Here is a 17,344-nt window from a genome sequence, read left to right as displayed (position 1 = left end):
CGCCGGATGGTATCGCTTGAGGGCGCGGTAGACGCGGATGCAGCGCGGCCGTGAGCGGACCCCGAAGCTGTGATTGCGCTAACCGTAGCGGAGTGGTCGGTCCTCGCCGTATCTTAGGGCGGCGCGGTTGTGGATGAGGATTCCGAGAAGGCACTGGAGGTGGCCGGCGAGCGGTCCATTTTGTTCGGGCAAGTTATTCTCCCAGTCGGCCTCGAAGACGTCGACGCGGTGGAGGGTCGTCCAGCCGCCTTGGGGGTGGTGTTCCATGTCCATATATTCAATGGGGTGTGACATTTTGCCAGACTGGGTTTGGAACGGTATTGTGGTGAGATGGCAAGAGGATGATTCTGCCTGCGGCGTGGTTGTGGGCCCGTCCTAAGGCATGAGATTCCTACGCTGCTCTTGCTTTGTATGATGTTGTCAAAGAACTTGAGGACCAACATCTTGATAGAATGCGTCGCTTTGTCGCCATTTCAACCTCTTCCGGCGGGTTCCAAGTCATCTGGACAAAGGACGTGTGGAGAGAGATGGGAAATGGAATCATTAATGTGGAAGAAAGACAAAAACGAGTAAGCCGGTGAATTATCAAAATATTCCTCAAAGTTCTTTGGTCGAGTCTTCAAAATTCCAGTGCTGTTGTGCCTCCACGACTTTGAAGTCCGCTCCGCCTCCATCTCTTCCGCGAAACAGACCGATACAATAAAAAAGACGGCAAGAACCCCTACGCCATGATGTAGATACAGATGCATCCTCTTGCGCCTGAGCTGCCCAGAGCTTGTCTCCGTACCAACATGCTCATCCCACGTATTCGACCACTACGCCATTTCGATTACATGCCCGAATCATCGTTCGGGTGATTGTGCTGTCATGGTAGAAATAAAGCGCAACGGGTTGATCAACAAACGTGTTGTCGTATTCCGGATCCTCAACGACAAAGTTCTCGTACGGCAACCAGTAATTGTGGAGGAATGGATATTGTACGTTGAGACAGGTAGGCGCCCCGTTTTGCCAAAAGCCAACACCCACATCGATGACTTCGCACCGGTCGATGATTCGGTTGACCTCCCGGGGAATCAAGGATCCCAGGAACATCATGCTTTGAGGAAGATTGTCGTTCTCGTCCAGGGGGCGGATGATACGCAGTTTGCTTGGCAACTGGGGCGAGCGGATAGAAATCGTGTTGACATCAGAAAGATCGATGTCTTTGTATTCTTGGGTATCGTCCGGGTGTATTATCAAGGCCAGATAGCAGGGGTTCTGCGATGCGAGGGGTCCGTTCTCTTCGGCGTCGGCGGCCCACATGTCGACATCTTCTGATATGTCGACTTGGTGGCATAATCTCCAGCCGCCAGTACCCGAATCTTCCATATTCACGTACGTAACTCGGCGCGGCATCTTGAAGGCTGTGATGTCGGGGGAACTGTCACAGTACGTAGCTTGGTGCGGCAAGTCTTAGGGGTGAGCAAGTATTTATTCTTCAAGAGTTGCTTTGTCTTGCCAATATCAATGGAACAGCGAAGTGATGAAAGGAGCTTCAACAGGAACTTTCCCTTCATTGAATCTCAGAATTGTCTCGGCAGCTTTGTCCAAAGCTATTGCTGTCCTGATCGCCCCGGCTCGAGACAGGTCGCTCTATCGACCTGAATTGTGAGCATCATCCCAGAGTTCACTTCCTCGTCTCCGCAGTTCCTTCCCACAAAAATCTTGGTATTGATTCTTCCCGTCGTGGAAAGCGCTTGTCATGGCTACTCGAGGTACATCCAAATCTGCACCGGCCATGGCTGACTAAGCGGCAGGAAGCATTCATGTTGCACCGACATCACAGTTTCCACTGCCTCCCATTCAAAGATGATATCGATAGCCTCGCATTCTTGAAGGACATTGGCAGGGACAACCTGATCCATCGACCATATCTCCGGAGATACGTTTGTGGCTACGGTCGTTTGCGGAACATCGGGGCGGGTGTAACGTTTGAGAGACCGATAGATGCGGACTCTGTCTGGATGTTGGGGAAGCACCCAGTTCACATAGGACGAGTGTGTGTTGGTTCCGTAATTCTGTGCCTGATTGCTGTGGATGATTGTGGACAAGATGAATTGCTTCTGACCGGCGAACGGGCCATTGCTACGATGATCATGGGCGAGCCCGTGGTTCTGGGGGACGTGGGCGCGATATGTAGTCGTCCAGCCGCCATGGTCGTTGGGGATCGTGGACTCGAATCTGACCCGAGACATGTTGAAATCGTTGGCCGTGTCAGTGCGAGAGGTGTTCTGAGTTTAGCAACCTTCAGACTCCCAATATTCTTCGTGGCCTGCCTTGCGTTAATATAAGAACCCGACAAATATTGACGTTGCAGTGAAAGAAACCTCACCTCATAGCTAGTCCTTTGTCGAGTCACGGGGTCTCTTCGCGAGCGCATTGGGATCAGTCAGACAAAGCTCATGGCCAGAAGATTTAAAATGCAGTTAATTACTACGTTTAGTCAAGACGAGCACGGAGAGCGTGGAAAGAACGCTGAGGGAATGAAGAAATAGATACTTACCAGCATTTCCCAGGATAACTTACCTTGCGCTGTCCTCTGCAGTAAGAGCAAAGCAAGGGCGATACGGGATATACGATCCACATGTGGGAGGATACGGACTTCCTGGCGTCGCGCTTGCGTACCTGGGCGAAAAGGCATTGTATCTAGCATTACAAATCTCCGCTTTCTTAGGCTCAGCAAGCTTCTTGGTTGGCGCCAGAATGGTCGGCTTCTGCTCCACACTTCCGACATTGCACAGCAAGTCATCATTCTTGTGGGGCCATTCTTGCGGCTTGCCCTCGTCGATGAGCTGGTAGATACTGGGGCGAATTTTTGGTTCGGGGAGGTCCTCGGAGTCGGAGCAAGTTGTGCTGGCGGAATCAGGCTCCTTGGCGTCCTTGGATGAGCTGGCACCCCGGGAAGCGCGCTTTTCTTCTTCTTTGTAAATTTGGCGAAGGAGCAGGACGACGCTGATGGGAATTCCGTCAATCTCTTGCGGCATCGGCTGCACCTCATTGTCAGGAAGCTCTACTGGAACGGGTGCTGGAAGTTCGACGAGCGTCTCGACGGGCAACTTGGCGGGCAGCTCAACAGGCACGTCGGCAGGAAGCTCGGCTCGAAGTTTGGAGAGAACCTCGGCAGGTATACCAGCTGGAAGCTCGATTGGCGACTGCTGTCCCTTTCGAGAGAGGATCCCTCCTTTGACAAGATGTCTTGTGGGTATGCGGCGCAGACAGGGAAAACTGGTGTTTTCTTCCTTTGTGAGGTCCTTCAGGATGGCACACATCATGCACTCACATGGAGGCTCGGTAGAAGGCGGAATCGCGACCTTCAAGTCGGGCTTGCCCTCAGTGTTCGACATGGTGCTGTTGTGGATAGTGTTGTTTCGTCTTAATGTTGGTTTGAAGCTTTACCCGGACGACCTGAAAAACTTGTGTACTTATTCTGTTGAGTGTTAGTTTGAACAAGGACATTGTTTGGGCCAGACAATACCGAACCTCGGGCAAGGAACAAAGCGATATACAACGATGAAAGGTCTTTTCGACCAAGCAAAATGTAACCGAAAGTGTGGATGTTGTTTGCTGGCCGAGGACGTTGCCAAATCGTTTCTTGCCAACGTTTCTTTGAGGCAGGTGTTTGGCGTCTCAGGCGGAGACAACAAAGGCGGGAGCCACACTTCGTTCAGCGCAAATGACGAGATGGATCAATGTGGGCTTAGCGGACCTTCCAAGTGGTGTATCGAAAGGGTGCTTTGTTTGGCGAACGGCGTCGCGCTGCAAGCATCCGTGTTGTTTCGTTGTTGACGCGCGCCGCAAACGGCATGTCACAGAAGCCCAGGCGAGGCGTGTCGCGAATATCATCTACTGTCACAGTCAATCAATAAAGGATGCTGTCACTTGATGAGAGAAACGCTTCCAGATTCTCGCATCATGATCGCAAGCAAGGCTCAGGCTGGTCAAGAAACCGCCCACCAGGTCGCTTGAGGAGACGCGAACGCCTAAGGTTCCAGCACCCGTGAACATGCAGCCGTCAGCAGGGCTTTCAGCAATTATCTGGCTTAACACTCAGAGGACCGCCAAAGAGGGCCGGAACGAGGCGACGAGGACGACGGCTCTTCCTTGACGGCCCGCGTGAAGCGAACTCAACGATGAAAAGCGTGGTCGCATCGGCCCTCGGTAGTGCTACGAGGGCGACACTGTGAGTCGCGCGTAGGCAAGCCCAGAGGCGGTCGTCAATGTTCAAAAAGTGAGCAATCAAAGAATGAGGCCGTAGCCTCGGTTCAGTGATTAAACTAAACAGAACACTAGGGGAGAGAAGTCAGTAAGGCCGAGGCATTTGGAGAGGGTGGTAAGGTGGGAGGTGACTCACGATACTACACTTGATCTAAGCCAAATGGCAAAGAGTGGTGAAGAGGAAAAGGGATGGTGTGGGCGGAAGGGTGGGAGGGTTTAAGTAATACCAGATGTGTCCGTGCGTGCGTGTGGTGTTCTTGCTTAGTCAGCGTAGCCGCACCTGCCGGTGCCTGCCTCGCGTCTGCAGCTCCACTCCCCCCATCTTTCTCCAAGTCTGGTGAATCAGATCGCAACAGGCTCTATTTGTCACACAACTTTGGCATCGCTGATGAGGCACGACAAATACTATCCTGGACACACGACATTGTCCTTCCACCAGTTGATGCAGCAATCATTACTCCAAAGCATCAACGCTTGTGTGATCTTGGTGTTTGTGTCTACTCCTCAAGCCAACCATGCTCATTATCAAACAGAATGCCAACGCCAACTCGCTATGCAACGAAAATCAGTCCTTCACTTCAGCAATGCAAAACGCTACAAACGTCCACCCATCATGCGAACCTTGTACACCGACCCGTAATTACCACAGGACCTTTACTTCAGATTCCAAAAGCTCTTCCACGTCTTCTTCAAACTGTTGCGCGCACCAAGACCCGGCCTTGACGCCTGTCTTTGCAGTGGCGCCTCGTCCGGCTCTATCGGAGGTTGTTGGTACCGCAGCGCCCTCTGCGATTGCGGATGCTCTGGCGGCACCACGATCTGGGGAAGCGCATCGGTAAACATCTCGGCTGTCACGACTTCGGGGGCATCGTGTATCTGCGGGCGTATACCGGCAAGCCGTCTGCGCTGTCGTGCGTTCATCTTTCCTCCAGGCGTCAGATATGTTTCATTGAGGTCCGCGTTATATCGAGGGTCGATCATGCGGTTGTCGGACTCATCCTCATCGGGCCCGATCATGTGAATGGAGGGAATGGCGGTGTTTGAGGTCGAAGCGGATGGGCCTTTCCCATTGCCCTCGTACAAAGCTCTGTCCTGAGCCATGTCATCCTGGCGTCGCCTGGCCTCATACATTGACTCTCGAAGGAGTGTCTCGACCTGGAAATCGGAAAGGTTGGCCGGAAACGAGCGACTCGACTGCCACTCGACATCATACACTGTGTCTTCAGGATCGTCCACCATAGCAAGTGCAGAAGGAGAAGTCCGCCTCGGCCTCTCATCCCATGGCTCCGACGCGTGTAGCTCTGCAAGCTCCTCCATCGGCACTTGCTCCGGCTGCTGCCACACTGGACGGCGCGCATAAGCAGGCTCAGGGAACGCGCCGTCAAAAGCTGGCAGCTCCGCCGGCCCCTCCATGTCATCTGCTTCCGGATGCTCGTGTACCAGGTCCATCAACTCGGCAAGAATCTCTCGCTCACGGGCCGACCCGACGCCGTTCATCACCGAGCCTCTACTCTCAAGTCTGTACAACTCTCCCAAAAGCTGGGTCTTGCGCGCAATGATAGCAGCAGCATCACCTTGCATGGGAAGGTGGCCGCTCCCCGAAAACGCCAGCAGAGGTAATCTTGGTGCTGGCAAACGGTCTCTTCGTCCATCCCGGACGCCCTCGGACGACTCTGATATCGGCGCCAATCCTGGTTTTTGGCCTTTGAATTGTTGGATTCCCCTACGTTGATGCACAGCTGCAACTTGAGCTTGTGCAGTGGTCGAGAAGCTGCGCGGTATGCCTCCCGTCGAATCCAGTGTCGAGTCCTGGAGTGGTGCCGTCCTCATGCGCTGCGCAAAAGTGCGCCCATTCTGATTTACCCGCGGCGCACCACGATACACGCCAATGGGTGCTTGCGTCTGTCCTACTGCCAGACTTGACGGCGTTTGTCGCAAAGAGTAGCCCATATTTGCGCGGAGATCCTGCTCCGAGCGGCTAGCGGACGGCCTTCCTGAGGACCGGGGACGAGAAGAGTAGGATTGGTGAAGTCCGTTGTTCATGTCTGCAATTGTCGTCTGTGACTGCCGTTTCGTCGTATCGTCGTTTTGTCGAATTTTACTTCAAGTTTTGGAGTCGTTGAATGCGTAAGTTCAGAGAGCGCTTTGGGTGTGGGATCCAGTCCAGCTGAGTCTTGTTTGAGAGAGAATGCAGACGCAGAGGTTGCGGCTGCATCTCTATAAGAAGCATCGAGCTGCGGTGCGCGTTACTAAACTGTCTCAGCGGTGATGAACAAGCTTATTGTTCGCGATTGTTGCAGGTGAGCCAGCAGAGGCCACACACATTGTATGTCTCTCATCCCACCAGTCTCGTCTTGTCTTGCCTCAACACACTGCGTGGGCACTCGACCGCGGAGACAATACCCTTGTCGACTTGCTTGACCCAGGCCCTGCTGTTTCTGATGCTCGAGTAGGTGCACAACTGGGGACGTGAGAACCTTACTAACAGATCCCCGACTAATCTATCCGCCAATATCGCGTGTCTGCACACGTTCACCTGTGGCTGCCACCATCTCAGGTTGTTTGACGCAGCGCTTTGTGCAGTCGCAGCTTGGCGCACACGTGCCTGAGCGAACCAGCCGCCGACGTTGTGGGCAGGCATGATTCACGACGCGACATCATGTGCAGACCTTCGAAGAACAGAGCAGAGGGCCAAGACATGATTTGGAAGCGAATGCTGGCTTAGTGGATGCTCCGAAGTGCCTTTCTACTGACATGTGCCAGTAGCGTGGGAGGATGTTCCATGCAGGCGCGGCTACTGCCGCCCTGTGGTTTGGCAATAAACAACAGATCCTGGGCACGACAACAACACGTCTCCCCACCTCACGCGTCTAAGAACGTGTCAACCCACACATTCAGTCGCCCCGCATTACTGCAAGTATAATCGGCGCCTATCAATGGCATCCAGAGCGTTGTCTCTCTGCCCAATTTCATTCCATGTTCTCGTGCTGAAGTGCCCGCCAGTGCAACAGCTTAGTGGGAGACTTCTATCCTCCGAGCGGTCCCAGCGGTGACAAGTTCGAGCCCTCGTTCGAGGGTCCCATGGTCCATGTTTCCCCGAGCTCGAGTCATTTGTTCGCCCGGGTCTACGATTATCGAGCCCTGCTTGGGTTTCCCTACACTCAAAAAATTTGGCGCCAGTCCTGTTGCAGAAAGCGCCAGACAAACTGTTGGCAGCTTCGACCAGATAGTCGGCACCGACGACATCGCTCATTGGCCATTGCAGGAATATCGTTCGTCTTACCCATCATGCTGCAGCTTTCCAACGCCACACTGTCTCACGACGAGAAGGAACAAATACCGACGCGCAAAACAAGCCCCGCGACTGGCATGACCAGGCAAGAAGGAGGCGCCATCAAAAGCCGCATGCACCTATCCTGATTGGATCTCTGCACGGCATGCATTCCCTGTTTTCGTTATAGGGAACTGTTGCAAACCGGCCGGCGGCCGCCCGAAAAAGTCGAGACGGCCACAAAAGACATTCCGCCGTCAAAAGCGACCCGTCAGCTTGCTGAAAGCTTTCCTCGAGGGGTTTGATGCCAAATCGAAAGCAAGTTGCCTTCCCTATCGCTTGGCTGCAATCGACGCCAGATCAGACTGCCATCACGTCTTGTCATGATGCTCGTTCTCGACAGGATCAGCGACAAAGATAGCTCTTCGACCTCTGGTGACTCACCTCTTTGATCCTTGCCCAAACCCCACCCAGACCGTTGCCCTCTCGCAGGCCGGCACGCCATCACTCAAGTACTCATCCAAACCGTGCACGATTTTGATGGCGAGTTTCCCCAGCCATTGCATTTGGAAGACTTGGGTTCTCACTCAATTTTTAGGCTTCGCTTCTCATGACCATTTGTTGCACAGGAGACAAGAAATCAGCCTCAATGGCGAGGAAACTCCAGTTCCTAAAGTGAACGACATTGAGTTTGTACCCGAGCACCCTCCATGCTGGTTGGACACATTAGCGTGCATTTTTGCTAAGCTATAGCAACGCGGGAAGCGGATACGTCGGATGATGAGCACCGGTATCTATTGGCTGATTCACCAGGGACCTCCGCTCATCTTCACGTGTCCATTCTGCTCCGTGCGTCTTCTCAACGTGCTCCCAATGATGTCCAATGTATCTTTACAGCAACAGCGACATGAGCTCACAGTTGCTTTGATGGACTCAGCTTTGAGAGACCCGACTGGGGGCCGGAAATGACGACCAGGGGTGTCCACACTTTTGGTGCCCATATCTTCAAGTCATCTGTATTTCTCCTCACACCAGCGTCATTGTTCCTGATCACCATTTCTTGTGCTTCAATGGCCGAACATGAAAGAGCGAATCGGGCATTGACGCTGGCTACTTTAACCTTCACCTAGTAGTCATTGTACCGCCTACCCCAAAGACCACCCCTCCTAAGGCGGCTGCGACACAGTGTTCTACTACTGGCTCGTCCGCCGCTGTCGCCGAGACGAGGACTGTCTCTCATAGTCCTGCCAACTCAGTGCCCCCCCATAGTCACCATCCCATTGGTAACGGTCTGCAGGATTAAGTTCTTTCGTTTCCAAGAGCAACAGCTCCGACCCCTACACAGCGCTGGGCGGTGATATCTAAGTTTGTCAGAGGAGCGAGCCGATGATCCTCGGATTCAAGCAACTCCTGTGAATGTCTTGACGCTGAGAGGTTGCCAACTCACGCTGACGCCAGTGGTGCAATCACGAGTGCATTCTCAACGAAATCGGTGCACTGGATATTGACTTTCGCTTTATTGCTCCAAGATGCTTCCTGCATGTATAAGGGGAATATTCAATTTCAGCAAATAGAGTTGGTGTCTGCATTCCTTGACGTTGCTAGGACTATGAATGGAAACTGTTCCTTTGCGGGATGCGGAAGTTCCGGCACGGAGAACACCTTGCTATCACCAGGTATAGATACTGGGATTAACTTGGCTCCCACTCTTCTCTCTAGCCTCCTCGCATCCTCCAATCTGTGAGTCAAGATAAATCCAACAACTGCATTTCCTACTGGCACCACATCAACCCGAAATTCTTCAATGTCTTCAGGAACACCACGACCCGCTGCCCCAGCCACGAGTCGGTCAGCTGGTCCAGCAACATTCCAAACTCATGGCACCGTCCCACGGGTTCCTCAAGACCCTCATGCATCACGTAAGATCAACTTTCGAGCACTAGTAGTTTTGCCTAGGCTCCAAGCATACCATGTTGCTGACACAAAGAAATCAATGCAGACAGGGCGGCTGCTCCCGCAATGATCGACGCGGCCCTGGGTTCTTCGCAACCCGGTCTGTACCCTTCCCCTGACGCCAGCCCCAGGCTGCATCGCGCCCAGCTGCAACCTCCCGTGCCGTCAGCCTCAACACCAGCAACCTCAAGCTCCGGGCCGCAACCGCAAACCCCGACGGCCATACACCCAGATGTTCAAATGGCGGCTCTCAGGCGGCGGATCGCTTCCGACGCAACACAGTTGTTGGAAGTGAGATTGCAGCGTGCAGAGCATCAACAAGCTTTGCAGCTACAAGAGCACTACAGGGCTGCCTACCAAAGACGTTGCGCTGAACACGACGCGCAGGTCGAGGCGCAGCTCCGCGAGGTGGCCCGCTTGCGGGACGAGCTTGCGGCCATTCGCAGGCACGACACGAGACGCATCGAGGCGCTCCAGAGGGAGAACATCCAGCTGACACAGGAGGTTGAAAGTCAAAGGGAAGAGAGGCTTGAAGCAGAGCGGCGACAGGAGGAAGAGAGACTTGATAAAGAACGGCGGGCGGAGGTTGCTGAAAGGAGACTGCGGGTCTTGGGGGGCATTTTTGGCGTCTCCGAGTTGGATTTTGTTTTCCAGGATGAAGTGATGGACAGTGATTGAACCTGTATTTTCTGTTTGCTCAAGCGCTGGTTTTGTGGAGATACCCCAAGTGATTCTTGTGTCTTCTGTGCCTTGGTTGATACTCCTCCCAACGTGAAGCTTGTGATACTGTCCGCCTCTGGTAATCGAGTGATAAACCACCACGATGGTGCAGCCACCTTCCTCTGCACCTCCGCAACACTGAAGCTTAAAGTCTCATATACTCGGCCGACTATCAGACATGTCAGTGAGAAAGCATCGGCATGGTATGGGCTTGTAAATGGCGGGGTTTTGCGGAGAAGCGCTCTCATATATAAATAGCTTCAAAGTCTCCAAGTTGCTTCCACCCCCTTTTCTGCTTTCCACAATTCAAATTTTCAAGATTCCAAGCTACAAATCTAGGCCAAATCAGCCTTACAACTTCAAACTGTGTCATGAATTCCAACATGAACAATTCAACCCACACGCACTCTCCAATAGCTTCTGGGCCTCAAGGGCCACAAAGCTTCACTGACCCTCGACCGAATTCCGCCACACCAACTGTACTCAATCCTGAGGGCCATCAGAGAATCCCAGCACCGCGTAAGTACTTATCGTTTCAAACAATTCATTGCCGCCTTTCATACTCAGACCACTGCTGAACACGGCACGGGATCAAGAAGAGGTGGCGGCTCCTTGCCATCCACCAATGCCAATTCGACCTCGCATGGCTCCCTCCCCCGTCGAGCCTCCGAACCCACCATCTGTTATCCCAGAGGGCATGCCGGTGCACGACGAGCAAGCAGGACGCAATCGCGGGCGCGACAACGCCGCCCGCCGTCTCCGACGCCAGCTGGCCTCGGCTGCACTCGAGAACCGGCGGCTCCTTCGCAGAAATGTGGAGCTCCTCACATACTCTCGCGGCCTGGAGCGCCGCATCCAAGTGCTCGAGACTAGAGACCTGAGCTGGAGAGTGCGTGCCGCGTGCTTGGAGAGTGAGAATGCAGACTTGAAGGAGCAGGTGGCGGAGTTGGAGGGGCATGCGGTGGAGATGGAGAGGAGGATTCGTGGTTTGCTTGAGCGGGTGACGGCATGGCTTGTGTGGGGGCAGGTTTGGAGAGAGAGGGAGGGATGAAGGTGGTCTGGGGGGGATGTGAGGAGAAGATGGAAGGAGACGAACCACCACCCACAGCAATGCTGGTACTCTGCACACCTATGCGAACGCGATGGAAGATTGCACATGTTTGTCCTGTGAGGGCTGCCTTACACTGTTTAGTATTTCTCACATATTCTGGCCTCTTTGCGCAGCGATCTCTTCGTTTTGTCCTCAATGGTGCAGACGCGTCAGACGCGTGCCCCGCGCGCCTACTTACTCAATCCACACTTGATTCTCGCTTGATCGCCATCCAATACCAAAGGTTGAACCCCCATGTGCTCAACCACCTATCAGACATGCCAGTGAAAAAGTATCGGCATGGTATAGCCTTGTAGATGGCGGGTGTCTGCGGAAGAGCGCTTTCCTGTATAAATACCCCAAGTCTTGAAGCTACATTCTCTCTGTTAACTGTTTTTCGGTCCTTCCGTCCCAAACACCAAAACCCAGCCGCATGTCCTCCACTCGTGCCATGAATCCCAACACGCACAATTTCACCCATGGACACTGCCCAATTGCTCCTACGTGTGCTACGCCGATGGCAGGAAATCACCAGGGTCACCAGAGAATAATGCCGGCACCGCGTGAGTATGATTTTATGCAATCCATTGCCTCTTTGCCTCTGGTCTTTTGGAGGACCCACTGCTGAGAACGGCAAACCGGACAAGCCGCCATGGCAGCGACTCTTTGCTACACATCGACTGGAGTCAGCGGAACACAAGGTGCATCAAGAGGAGGGCCTCAAATGGCTGCTTACTACTTTAACGAGCATCCGAAAACCTCACCAGTGGTCGCTCCCACGCTGCAACAGCACACAGGCGCATATCCGTCGCCTCGAGCAACTCCGCAGTTGCTGCAAGCGGTTCCGCCGGCATCTGCATATGGACACGCGCGCAGCGACAACAACTCCCTCGCGCTCAACAATGGCCAAACACCTCAAACTCACAACGCCACCGCCCCTTCGTACGACAGCAACGCCGCCGCAGAAACCGGCACTTTCCCACAGCTTCCGCCCAGCCAACATCAAAACGACAAGCCCCCTCCTCCGCCCTTCCGCCCCCCGACAGCGCTCGAGGTCAAGATCATGGAATCGCAGCTCTCCGCCGCGCAGGGCCGATGCACGCAGCTGGAGCGGAGCCTCATGATGCAGAAGCACCACAACGCCCAGCTGAACGCGCACGTGGCATCACACGACGCGGAGCGCACCGCCCTCCAGCAGCGCGTTGCTGACCTCGAAGCCGAGAGGAGGGACAGCATAGACGACACCACCACCAACCTCCACATCGTGGACCAGTGCGCCGGGGAGAACGCGCGGCTGAAGCGCAAGATCGCCGCGTGCGAGAACGAATCCACGCAGTTGAAGCAAACGATCATGAGGCTCCAGTGGGCCGTCGAGCAACAGGGCCAGAAGCTAGTGCACCACGAGCAGGGAGGAGGAGGATGCGAGCGCGAGTCCGAGAACGCCCGCCTGAAATGCAAGCTGGCGGCGACCGAGCACCACAACCGGGCGCTGATGCAGCAGAGTGCGGAGCTGACGGCGCGGTTTCGCGACGTCGAGAGCCGCAACAGGGAGCTCGCGGCGGCGGATCTGAGTTGGAAGGTGCGTGTTGCGTGTCTGGAGAGCGACAAGGCGGAGTTGAAGGAGCAGGTGGTGGAGTTGGAGGAGAAGAGTGGCGTCTTGCTTAAACTGGTTGGTTCCGATACCGAGGATATTCTTGTGGAAGAAGAGATGAATTGGGTTGTGAGGAAAAGGCGACTCGGCAGGAGTGATGATGAGCTAGAAGAAGAGGGCGAAGGTTGACTGGGGCAATATGACTGACTGTGCTGAACTCTGAAGTTGTAGTTGGAATAAAATGGAGTATTTCCTCTTTTGTTGAATACAGTGCTGAGAAGAGGATAGCGGAGATGATTACGCGGTTTCACAACCTCTCAAGCCGCGCCAAGGAGCTTGAGACTAAAGATCTGAGCTGGAAAGTGTGTGTTACGTATCTGGAGAGCAAGAAGGCAAAGCTGAAGGAGTAGATAATAGAGTTAAAGGAGCAGGCGGCAGAGATGGAGGAGAAGAGTTACATCTTGCTCGAGCTGGTTGGTTCAGACACGGATGATGTTCTTGTGGAGGAAGAGATGAATTGGGTTGTTCAGAAAAGGAAGAGGCGACTTGGCAGGCAGGACGACAGGCTTGAAGAGAGCGGTGAAGGTGGTTTGGGGGAGACGTGACTGTTCTTGTGAAGAAGTTGGGTCGTTGGGGAATGAGGTTGCTTGAAAAGATCAAGGAGAAGGGGATTGGTGCATATGTAAAGGTGAAAACATGAAAATAAAAGCAAAAATGGAGAACTTTTGACTATACTGGAGTATTCAAGCAGCCCAAAAGCCACACAGAGACTGTCAGCGCCACAAAAGACAACAGCAAGCACGAAAAAAGTGGATTTCAAAATGAGAATGGTGATTTCATTTCTTCCTTGATTCCAGCTTCACTCGCCTGGCTTCCTTTACTTCCCCTGTTCCCCCCATGCTCCTCCACTCACTCGAGATGCCCTTGTTTGTGTGTGGGCGCGCGCTCCCGCGCCAGAGACGCCGGGTAAAATGCAAGGCCTGACTACGGAAAAAGCAGCGTCGTCTCTGTGTCGTGACCTCGCTCGTCTGATGTAGCCAGCACAATGGCTACGACAGACGGCAGCAGACGACGAGACGGCCGCAAAAAGAAAACGGAAAAGATACAAGACGACGGATGAAGCTGAGCAGACTCGAAAAGAGACCGAAAACGAGTCCGAAAAATGAAGAAACGACGAATGGACGGCTGAGTCGGATGGATGGATCGACTGGTGGCGGATGCTGGTTCGATGCGTGGGGAACGAGGAAAACAATGTCTATTTGAACCGGAGATGATAGAGAGCGCTCGATGGATGCGCGTGCGTGGCAAGAAGCGTGATGCCGAGGGAGAGGTAAATCCTGACCGCAAGGGCGGTCGCCTCTCCCATTAGCAGGAGCGGCGAAGGGACTTGATGTTGTAAGGACGCGGAAAGAACATATCGACAGACGACGGCTCGTCCTACGACGCGACGCTCGTCTTGCTCTCCCTCCTCTCCTTGTCGCCAATGCGCGCGCTGGTGCCCTTCTCCCTGAACGTCGAGACGGCGGGAATGTCGGCCGACAGGCGCTCCTCGTGGGTGCTGTAAGCCTTGGGAGTGAGCTTGATGAGCGTGTGCAGCGGCACCTCCATCCAAGGACTGCGCTCCTGCGGCACGTTCATAAAGTAGGCGTAGATGCAGCGCAGAATGGCCTGGTGGGTGACGATCAAGATGTTCTCGCTTCGTTCCAGCTCCATGATGATGGGCTCCAGTCGTATCACGACGTCGCGGTAGCTCTCGCCGCCCAGGTACCGGTAGTTGTACTTGTCGTCGTCGCGCTGCGCAAAGTCTTCTGGGAACCGCTCCTCAATTTCCGCATACGTAAGTCCGTCGCACACGCCCGAGTCGAGCTCGTCAAGCGCCTTCCACTCGAGCTTTTCGAATTCGAGGAATCGTGCCGTCTGGATCGTGCGCTTGAGCGTTGAGGTCCACACGGTCAGTTTGCGGCCGTCGCCGACAGATTGCTTGACGAGCTCGGGTAGTTTGCGCGCGTACATCTCACCACGCGGCGAAATGTCTGCATCACCTCCAATCTTTCCGTCGAGATTGTACATTGACTCGCCATGCTGTGATGAATTAGAAATTGCTGGGAGTTATGGTGGGTGGTGGACATACTCGGGAGAGCCAAATGGATCGCGGCTTGATATGCAGGTTCATCAGATAGTACACCACTCGACTCTGCAAGTAGTCCTTGATCTGGTTGATGATGACCTGTTTGCCGACGTCGATGAGTTTGACATAGGTCAAGTCAAACTCGTCCTCGTCAATCGTCTGGTAGACCTTTTCGTAATTCCTTATCCGGTCGCGAAAGTCTTGGGCCGCCACCTCGGGGTCTTGGCCTACGTAGTCCGGGCTCGTCGTCTTGACCTCGAGAATGTTTTGCATAATCAGGTCCTCGTCGTCGCATTTCGACTCGACGTACAACGTGTGTATTCCATGCTCGTGGCAACGCTCCTGGATCCATTTGCGGCGGGATTTTGTCGAGTTGGTCGCGTCCAATATGGCCACCATGCCGTGGCCGCCGCGGAACCACTTGACCATGTCGGCGACGGCGGCCTCTGCGGCGGCCTTGCGCAGGCGCTCGCCTTCAGTGTTTGTGGTGTCGAAAAAGTCGGCCGAGGGGTTGGGCGTAGCAGAGCGGCGGTACTGGCCGACGTTGAAAGTCCTCGCGCCAATCGACAGCCAGTGCAAGTAGCGGACCACTGCGAATCAAACCAATTGTCAGCGCATGTAATCTCGATCTCTCCACATCGGTCTCCTGATGTCACCCCAGAGTCCCCGCATTCTTCATGCCACCTCCCCACCTCGACAGACGAAACGCGCCCAACCTCCGCACTCCAGCTTTTCTCCGTCGCCCCGCGTCGCAGAGACGTACCTTTTGTTGCAATCAAGCTCTTGCCTCGCGCCGGCAGTCCCACCATGACGACGCATATCCGTGTATCCTCGGCCTGAACCCCCACGCCGTTAGTCTTCCTGTTGGGCCGTATGAAGTCGCCCTGCGGCACTTTGCGCATCTCCTGCCTGAAGGCGCCATTGGTGGCGGGTGCTGCGTCGGCGGCCATGGTGAAGTGCGCGAGCAAAAGGAGTGAGACTGGGTGAAAAAAGAAATATGTACAGAAAAGAAGTTTGTGGGAAAAGAAAGGGACGACTGGATTGGGATTGGACGGAGCGGGCGAGCGGAGACAAGGGGATTTTAAAGCAGGAGGCGCGTGTATTTGTAAAAGGGGACGAGGGACGAGGGCGCCGCGGTCCGAGCTGGGTGCGATAAATGGTCCTGGGACACGACGTGGAAAAGCAGTGCCGATGTTGCGGGATCCTGTTTCAACAGGCGCAGCGGTGGTTGAAGAGGAGGTCGTGTCGGCCGAGGGAGTTGGGAGTCGAGGCAGGCGCAGACAGGAGAGGAAAGGTTGTTGGGCGCGCGGCAGGACGAGGGGAAAGGGGGGATCGTGAAAGGCGGTAGGGCTCTTGCAGCAAGAGTGGAGGTGGTGGAGGAGAGAAGTAGGTAGGTGAGGGTTGGTTCAGTTCAGGCGTGGATCAAGTACCTTGTACCTATCCGTAGCTCGGCATCACAAGGCGGGGGAACCCTCGGGCTAGAGCACGCAGCCAGCAGCAGCCAGAGCCAGCCAAACAGCCAGTAGTAGACGATTCCCTTCAGCCTCAAGCCGGGGCCTGGACATCCGACTCTTCTGACTAGCCTTCCGTCGTGCTGACGCCTCTACTCAGCAATTGATGAATTCTTTAGAGAGCAGTGACGTCGGCTCGAAATTTCGACTCGCAGTGTGCCAGGTGCCAGGGCGCCGCGGGTCGAGTGGGCCTTTGGAAGTGGAGCTTTTGCTGTTCTCGTGCCTGCACTGGAGACAGGGCTGTCGTGTGCGGCCCCTCGTGACGGCGAGCGACTGACGCAATGCGGCCTGCCCTCGCCGAAAGTCGGGACTCGGGCGACGTCGTCGTTGGTGGAGTCCGCGCGGGATGATGAGAAAGTAGGAGAGAGAGAGAGAAGAAAATAACAATGGTCCACTGCTGGCCGCCCGTCCCGTCTTTTTGATAAAAGAAACATTCCTCACTCACCATTGAAATGCTGTAGTTCATGGCGCCATAGCTGCCACTGCGGTCGCGCTCCCCCATCTTGCCGGTCGACCAAGTTGTAAAAGATATCGTCTCGCTCTTCGGCTGCTCGCTGGTCCGTCGCTCAAGTCTCGTCTTTTCTGGAAGGGGATCACTGTGTTGACGGGGCCTGGTCTGAGAGTCTGGGCCCAGAAGGGAGCCGGCGGATTACTGCACCTGAGCCACCGTCACGGGCAGCCCGACCGCCCTTTTTTTTCGTCCTGTGCGCGCACGCTCAAAAGGCCGACGGTGGGAAGCAGTGGAACGAAGAGCGAAGATTAGTATTTCGCGGATTTGGCTGAGAAGACAAGATTCTTAATTCAAAGACGGACTTTATGGCTTGCA

The 17,344-nt window shown here is 54.6% G+C and overlaps 9 protein-coding genes across 9 annotated transcripts; 3 read left to right on the top strand and 6 right to left on the bottom strand.

Moving 5' to 3' along the window:
• Positions 1-764: 764 nt before the first annotated feature.
• BKA78DRAFT_359700 (uncharacterized protein) lies at positions 765-1,680 on the bottom strand. Its single transcript, XM_066892389.1, has one exon. The coding sequence runs from the start codon at positions 1,393-1,395 to the stop codon at positions 796-798; it is 600 nt and encodes a 199-aa protein (XP_066749893.1). The 5' UTR covers positions 1,396-1,680; the 3' UTR covers positions 765-795.
• On the bottom strand, positions 1,681-2,430 carry BKA78DRAFT_21077 (uncharacterized protein). The gene is made up of 2 exons (XM_066883651.1): positions 2,372-2,430; positions 1,681-2,311 (listed from the first exon to the last, which is right to left on the bottom strand). The coding sequence occupies exon 2, from the start codon at positions 2,232-2,234 to the stop codon at positions 1,746-1,748; it is 489 nt and encodes a 162-aa protein (XP_066749892.1). The 5' UTR covers positions 2,235-2,311; positions 2,372-2,430; the 3' UTR covers positions 1,681-1,745.
• Positions 2,431-2,561: 131 nt separating this feature from the next.
• On the bottom strand, positions 2,562-3,383 carry BKA78DRAFT_291794 (uncharacterized protein; the record flags this gene model as incomplete). Its single annotated transcript, XM_066885953.1, has 1 exon — positions 2,562-3,383. One exon carries the CDS (start codon positions 3,381-3,383, stop codon positions 2,562-2,564), a length of 822 nt encoding a protein of 273 aa, XP_066749891.1.
• Positions 3,384-4,597: 1,214 nt separating this feature from the next.
• BKA78DRAFT_303724 (uncharacterized protein) lies at positions 4,598-6,613 on the bottom strand. Its single transcript, XM_066887563.1, has one exon. It carries the CDS (start codon positions 6,295-6,297, stop codon positions 4,909-4,911), a length of 1,389 nt encoding a protein of 462 aa, XP_066749890.1. The 5' UTR covers positions 6,298-6,613; the 3' UTR covers positions 4,598-4,908.
• A 219-nt stretch (positions 6,614-6,832) lies between these two features.
• On the bottom strand, positions 6,833-7,858 carry BKA78DRAFT_303723 (uncharacterized protein). Its single transcript, XM_066887562.1, has 2 exons — positions 7,585-7,858; positions 6,833-7,526 (listed from the first exon to the last, which is right to left on the bottom strand). The coding sequence occupies exons 1-2, from the start codon at positions 7,695-7,697 to the stop codon at positions 7,163-7,165; spliced, it is 477 nt and encodes a 158-aa protein (XP_066749889.1). The 5' UTR covers positions 7,698-7,858; the 3' UTR covers positions 6,833-7,162.
• Positions 7,859-9,268: 1,410 nt separating this feature from the next.
• Positions 9,269-10,196, top strand: BKA78DRAFT_303721 (uncharacterized protein; the record flags this gene model as incomplete). Its single annotated transcript, XM_066887561.1, has 2 exons — positions 9,269-9,444; positions 9,525-10,196. Coding segments are annotated over exons 1-2 (743 nt in total), but the record flags the coding sequence as incomplete, so codon positions are not given.
• A 627-nt stretch (positions 10,197-10,823) lies between these two features.
• Positions 10,824-11,249, top strand: BKA78DRAFT_291791 (uncharacterized protein; the record flags this gene model as incomplete). The annotated part of the gene is made up of 1 exon (XM_066885952.1): positions 10,824-11,249. One exon carries the CDS (start codon positions 10,824-10,826, stop codon positions 11,247-11,249), a length of 426 nt encoding a protein of 141 aa, XP_066749887.1.
• A 691-nt stretch (positions 11,250-11,940) lies between these two features.
• BKA78DRAFT_349148 (uncharacterized protein) lies at positions 11,941-13,068 on the top strand (the record flags this gene model as incomplete). Its single annotated transcript, XM_066890756.1, has 1 exon — positions 11,941-13,068. The coding sequence occupies one exon, from the start codon at positions 11,941-11,943 to the stop codon at positions 13,066-13,068; it is 1,128 nt and encodes a 375-aa protein (XP_066749886.1).
• An 832-nt stretch (positions 13,069-13,900) lies between these two features.
• Positions 13,901-16,060, bottom strand: BKA78DRAFT_21000 (fructose-2,6-bisphosphatase-like protein). The gene is made up of 3 exons (XM_066883650.1): positions 15,771-16,060; positions 15,011-15,597; positions 13,901-14,961 (listed from the first exon to the last, which is right to left on the bottom strand). The coding sequence occupies exons 1-3, from the start codon at positions 15,955-15,957 to the stop codon at positions 14,317-14,319; spliced, it is 1,419 nt and encodes a 472-aa protein (XP_066749885.1). The 5' UTR covers positions 15,958-16,060; the 3' UTR covers positions 13,901-14,316.
• Positions 16,061-17,344: the final 1,284 nt, after the last annotated feature.

This window comes from Phyllosticta capitalensis (assembly GCF_038381095.1).
Source record: "Phyllosticta capitalensis strain CBS 128856 chromosome Unknown BKA78scaffold_1, whole genome shotgun sequence".
Lineage (NCBI taxonomy): Eukaryota > Fungi > Ascomycota > Dothideomycetes > Botryosphaeriales > Phyllostictaceae > Phyllosticta > Phyllosticta capitalensis.
This window is presented reverse-complemented; position numbering and strand designations above follow the sequence as displayed.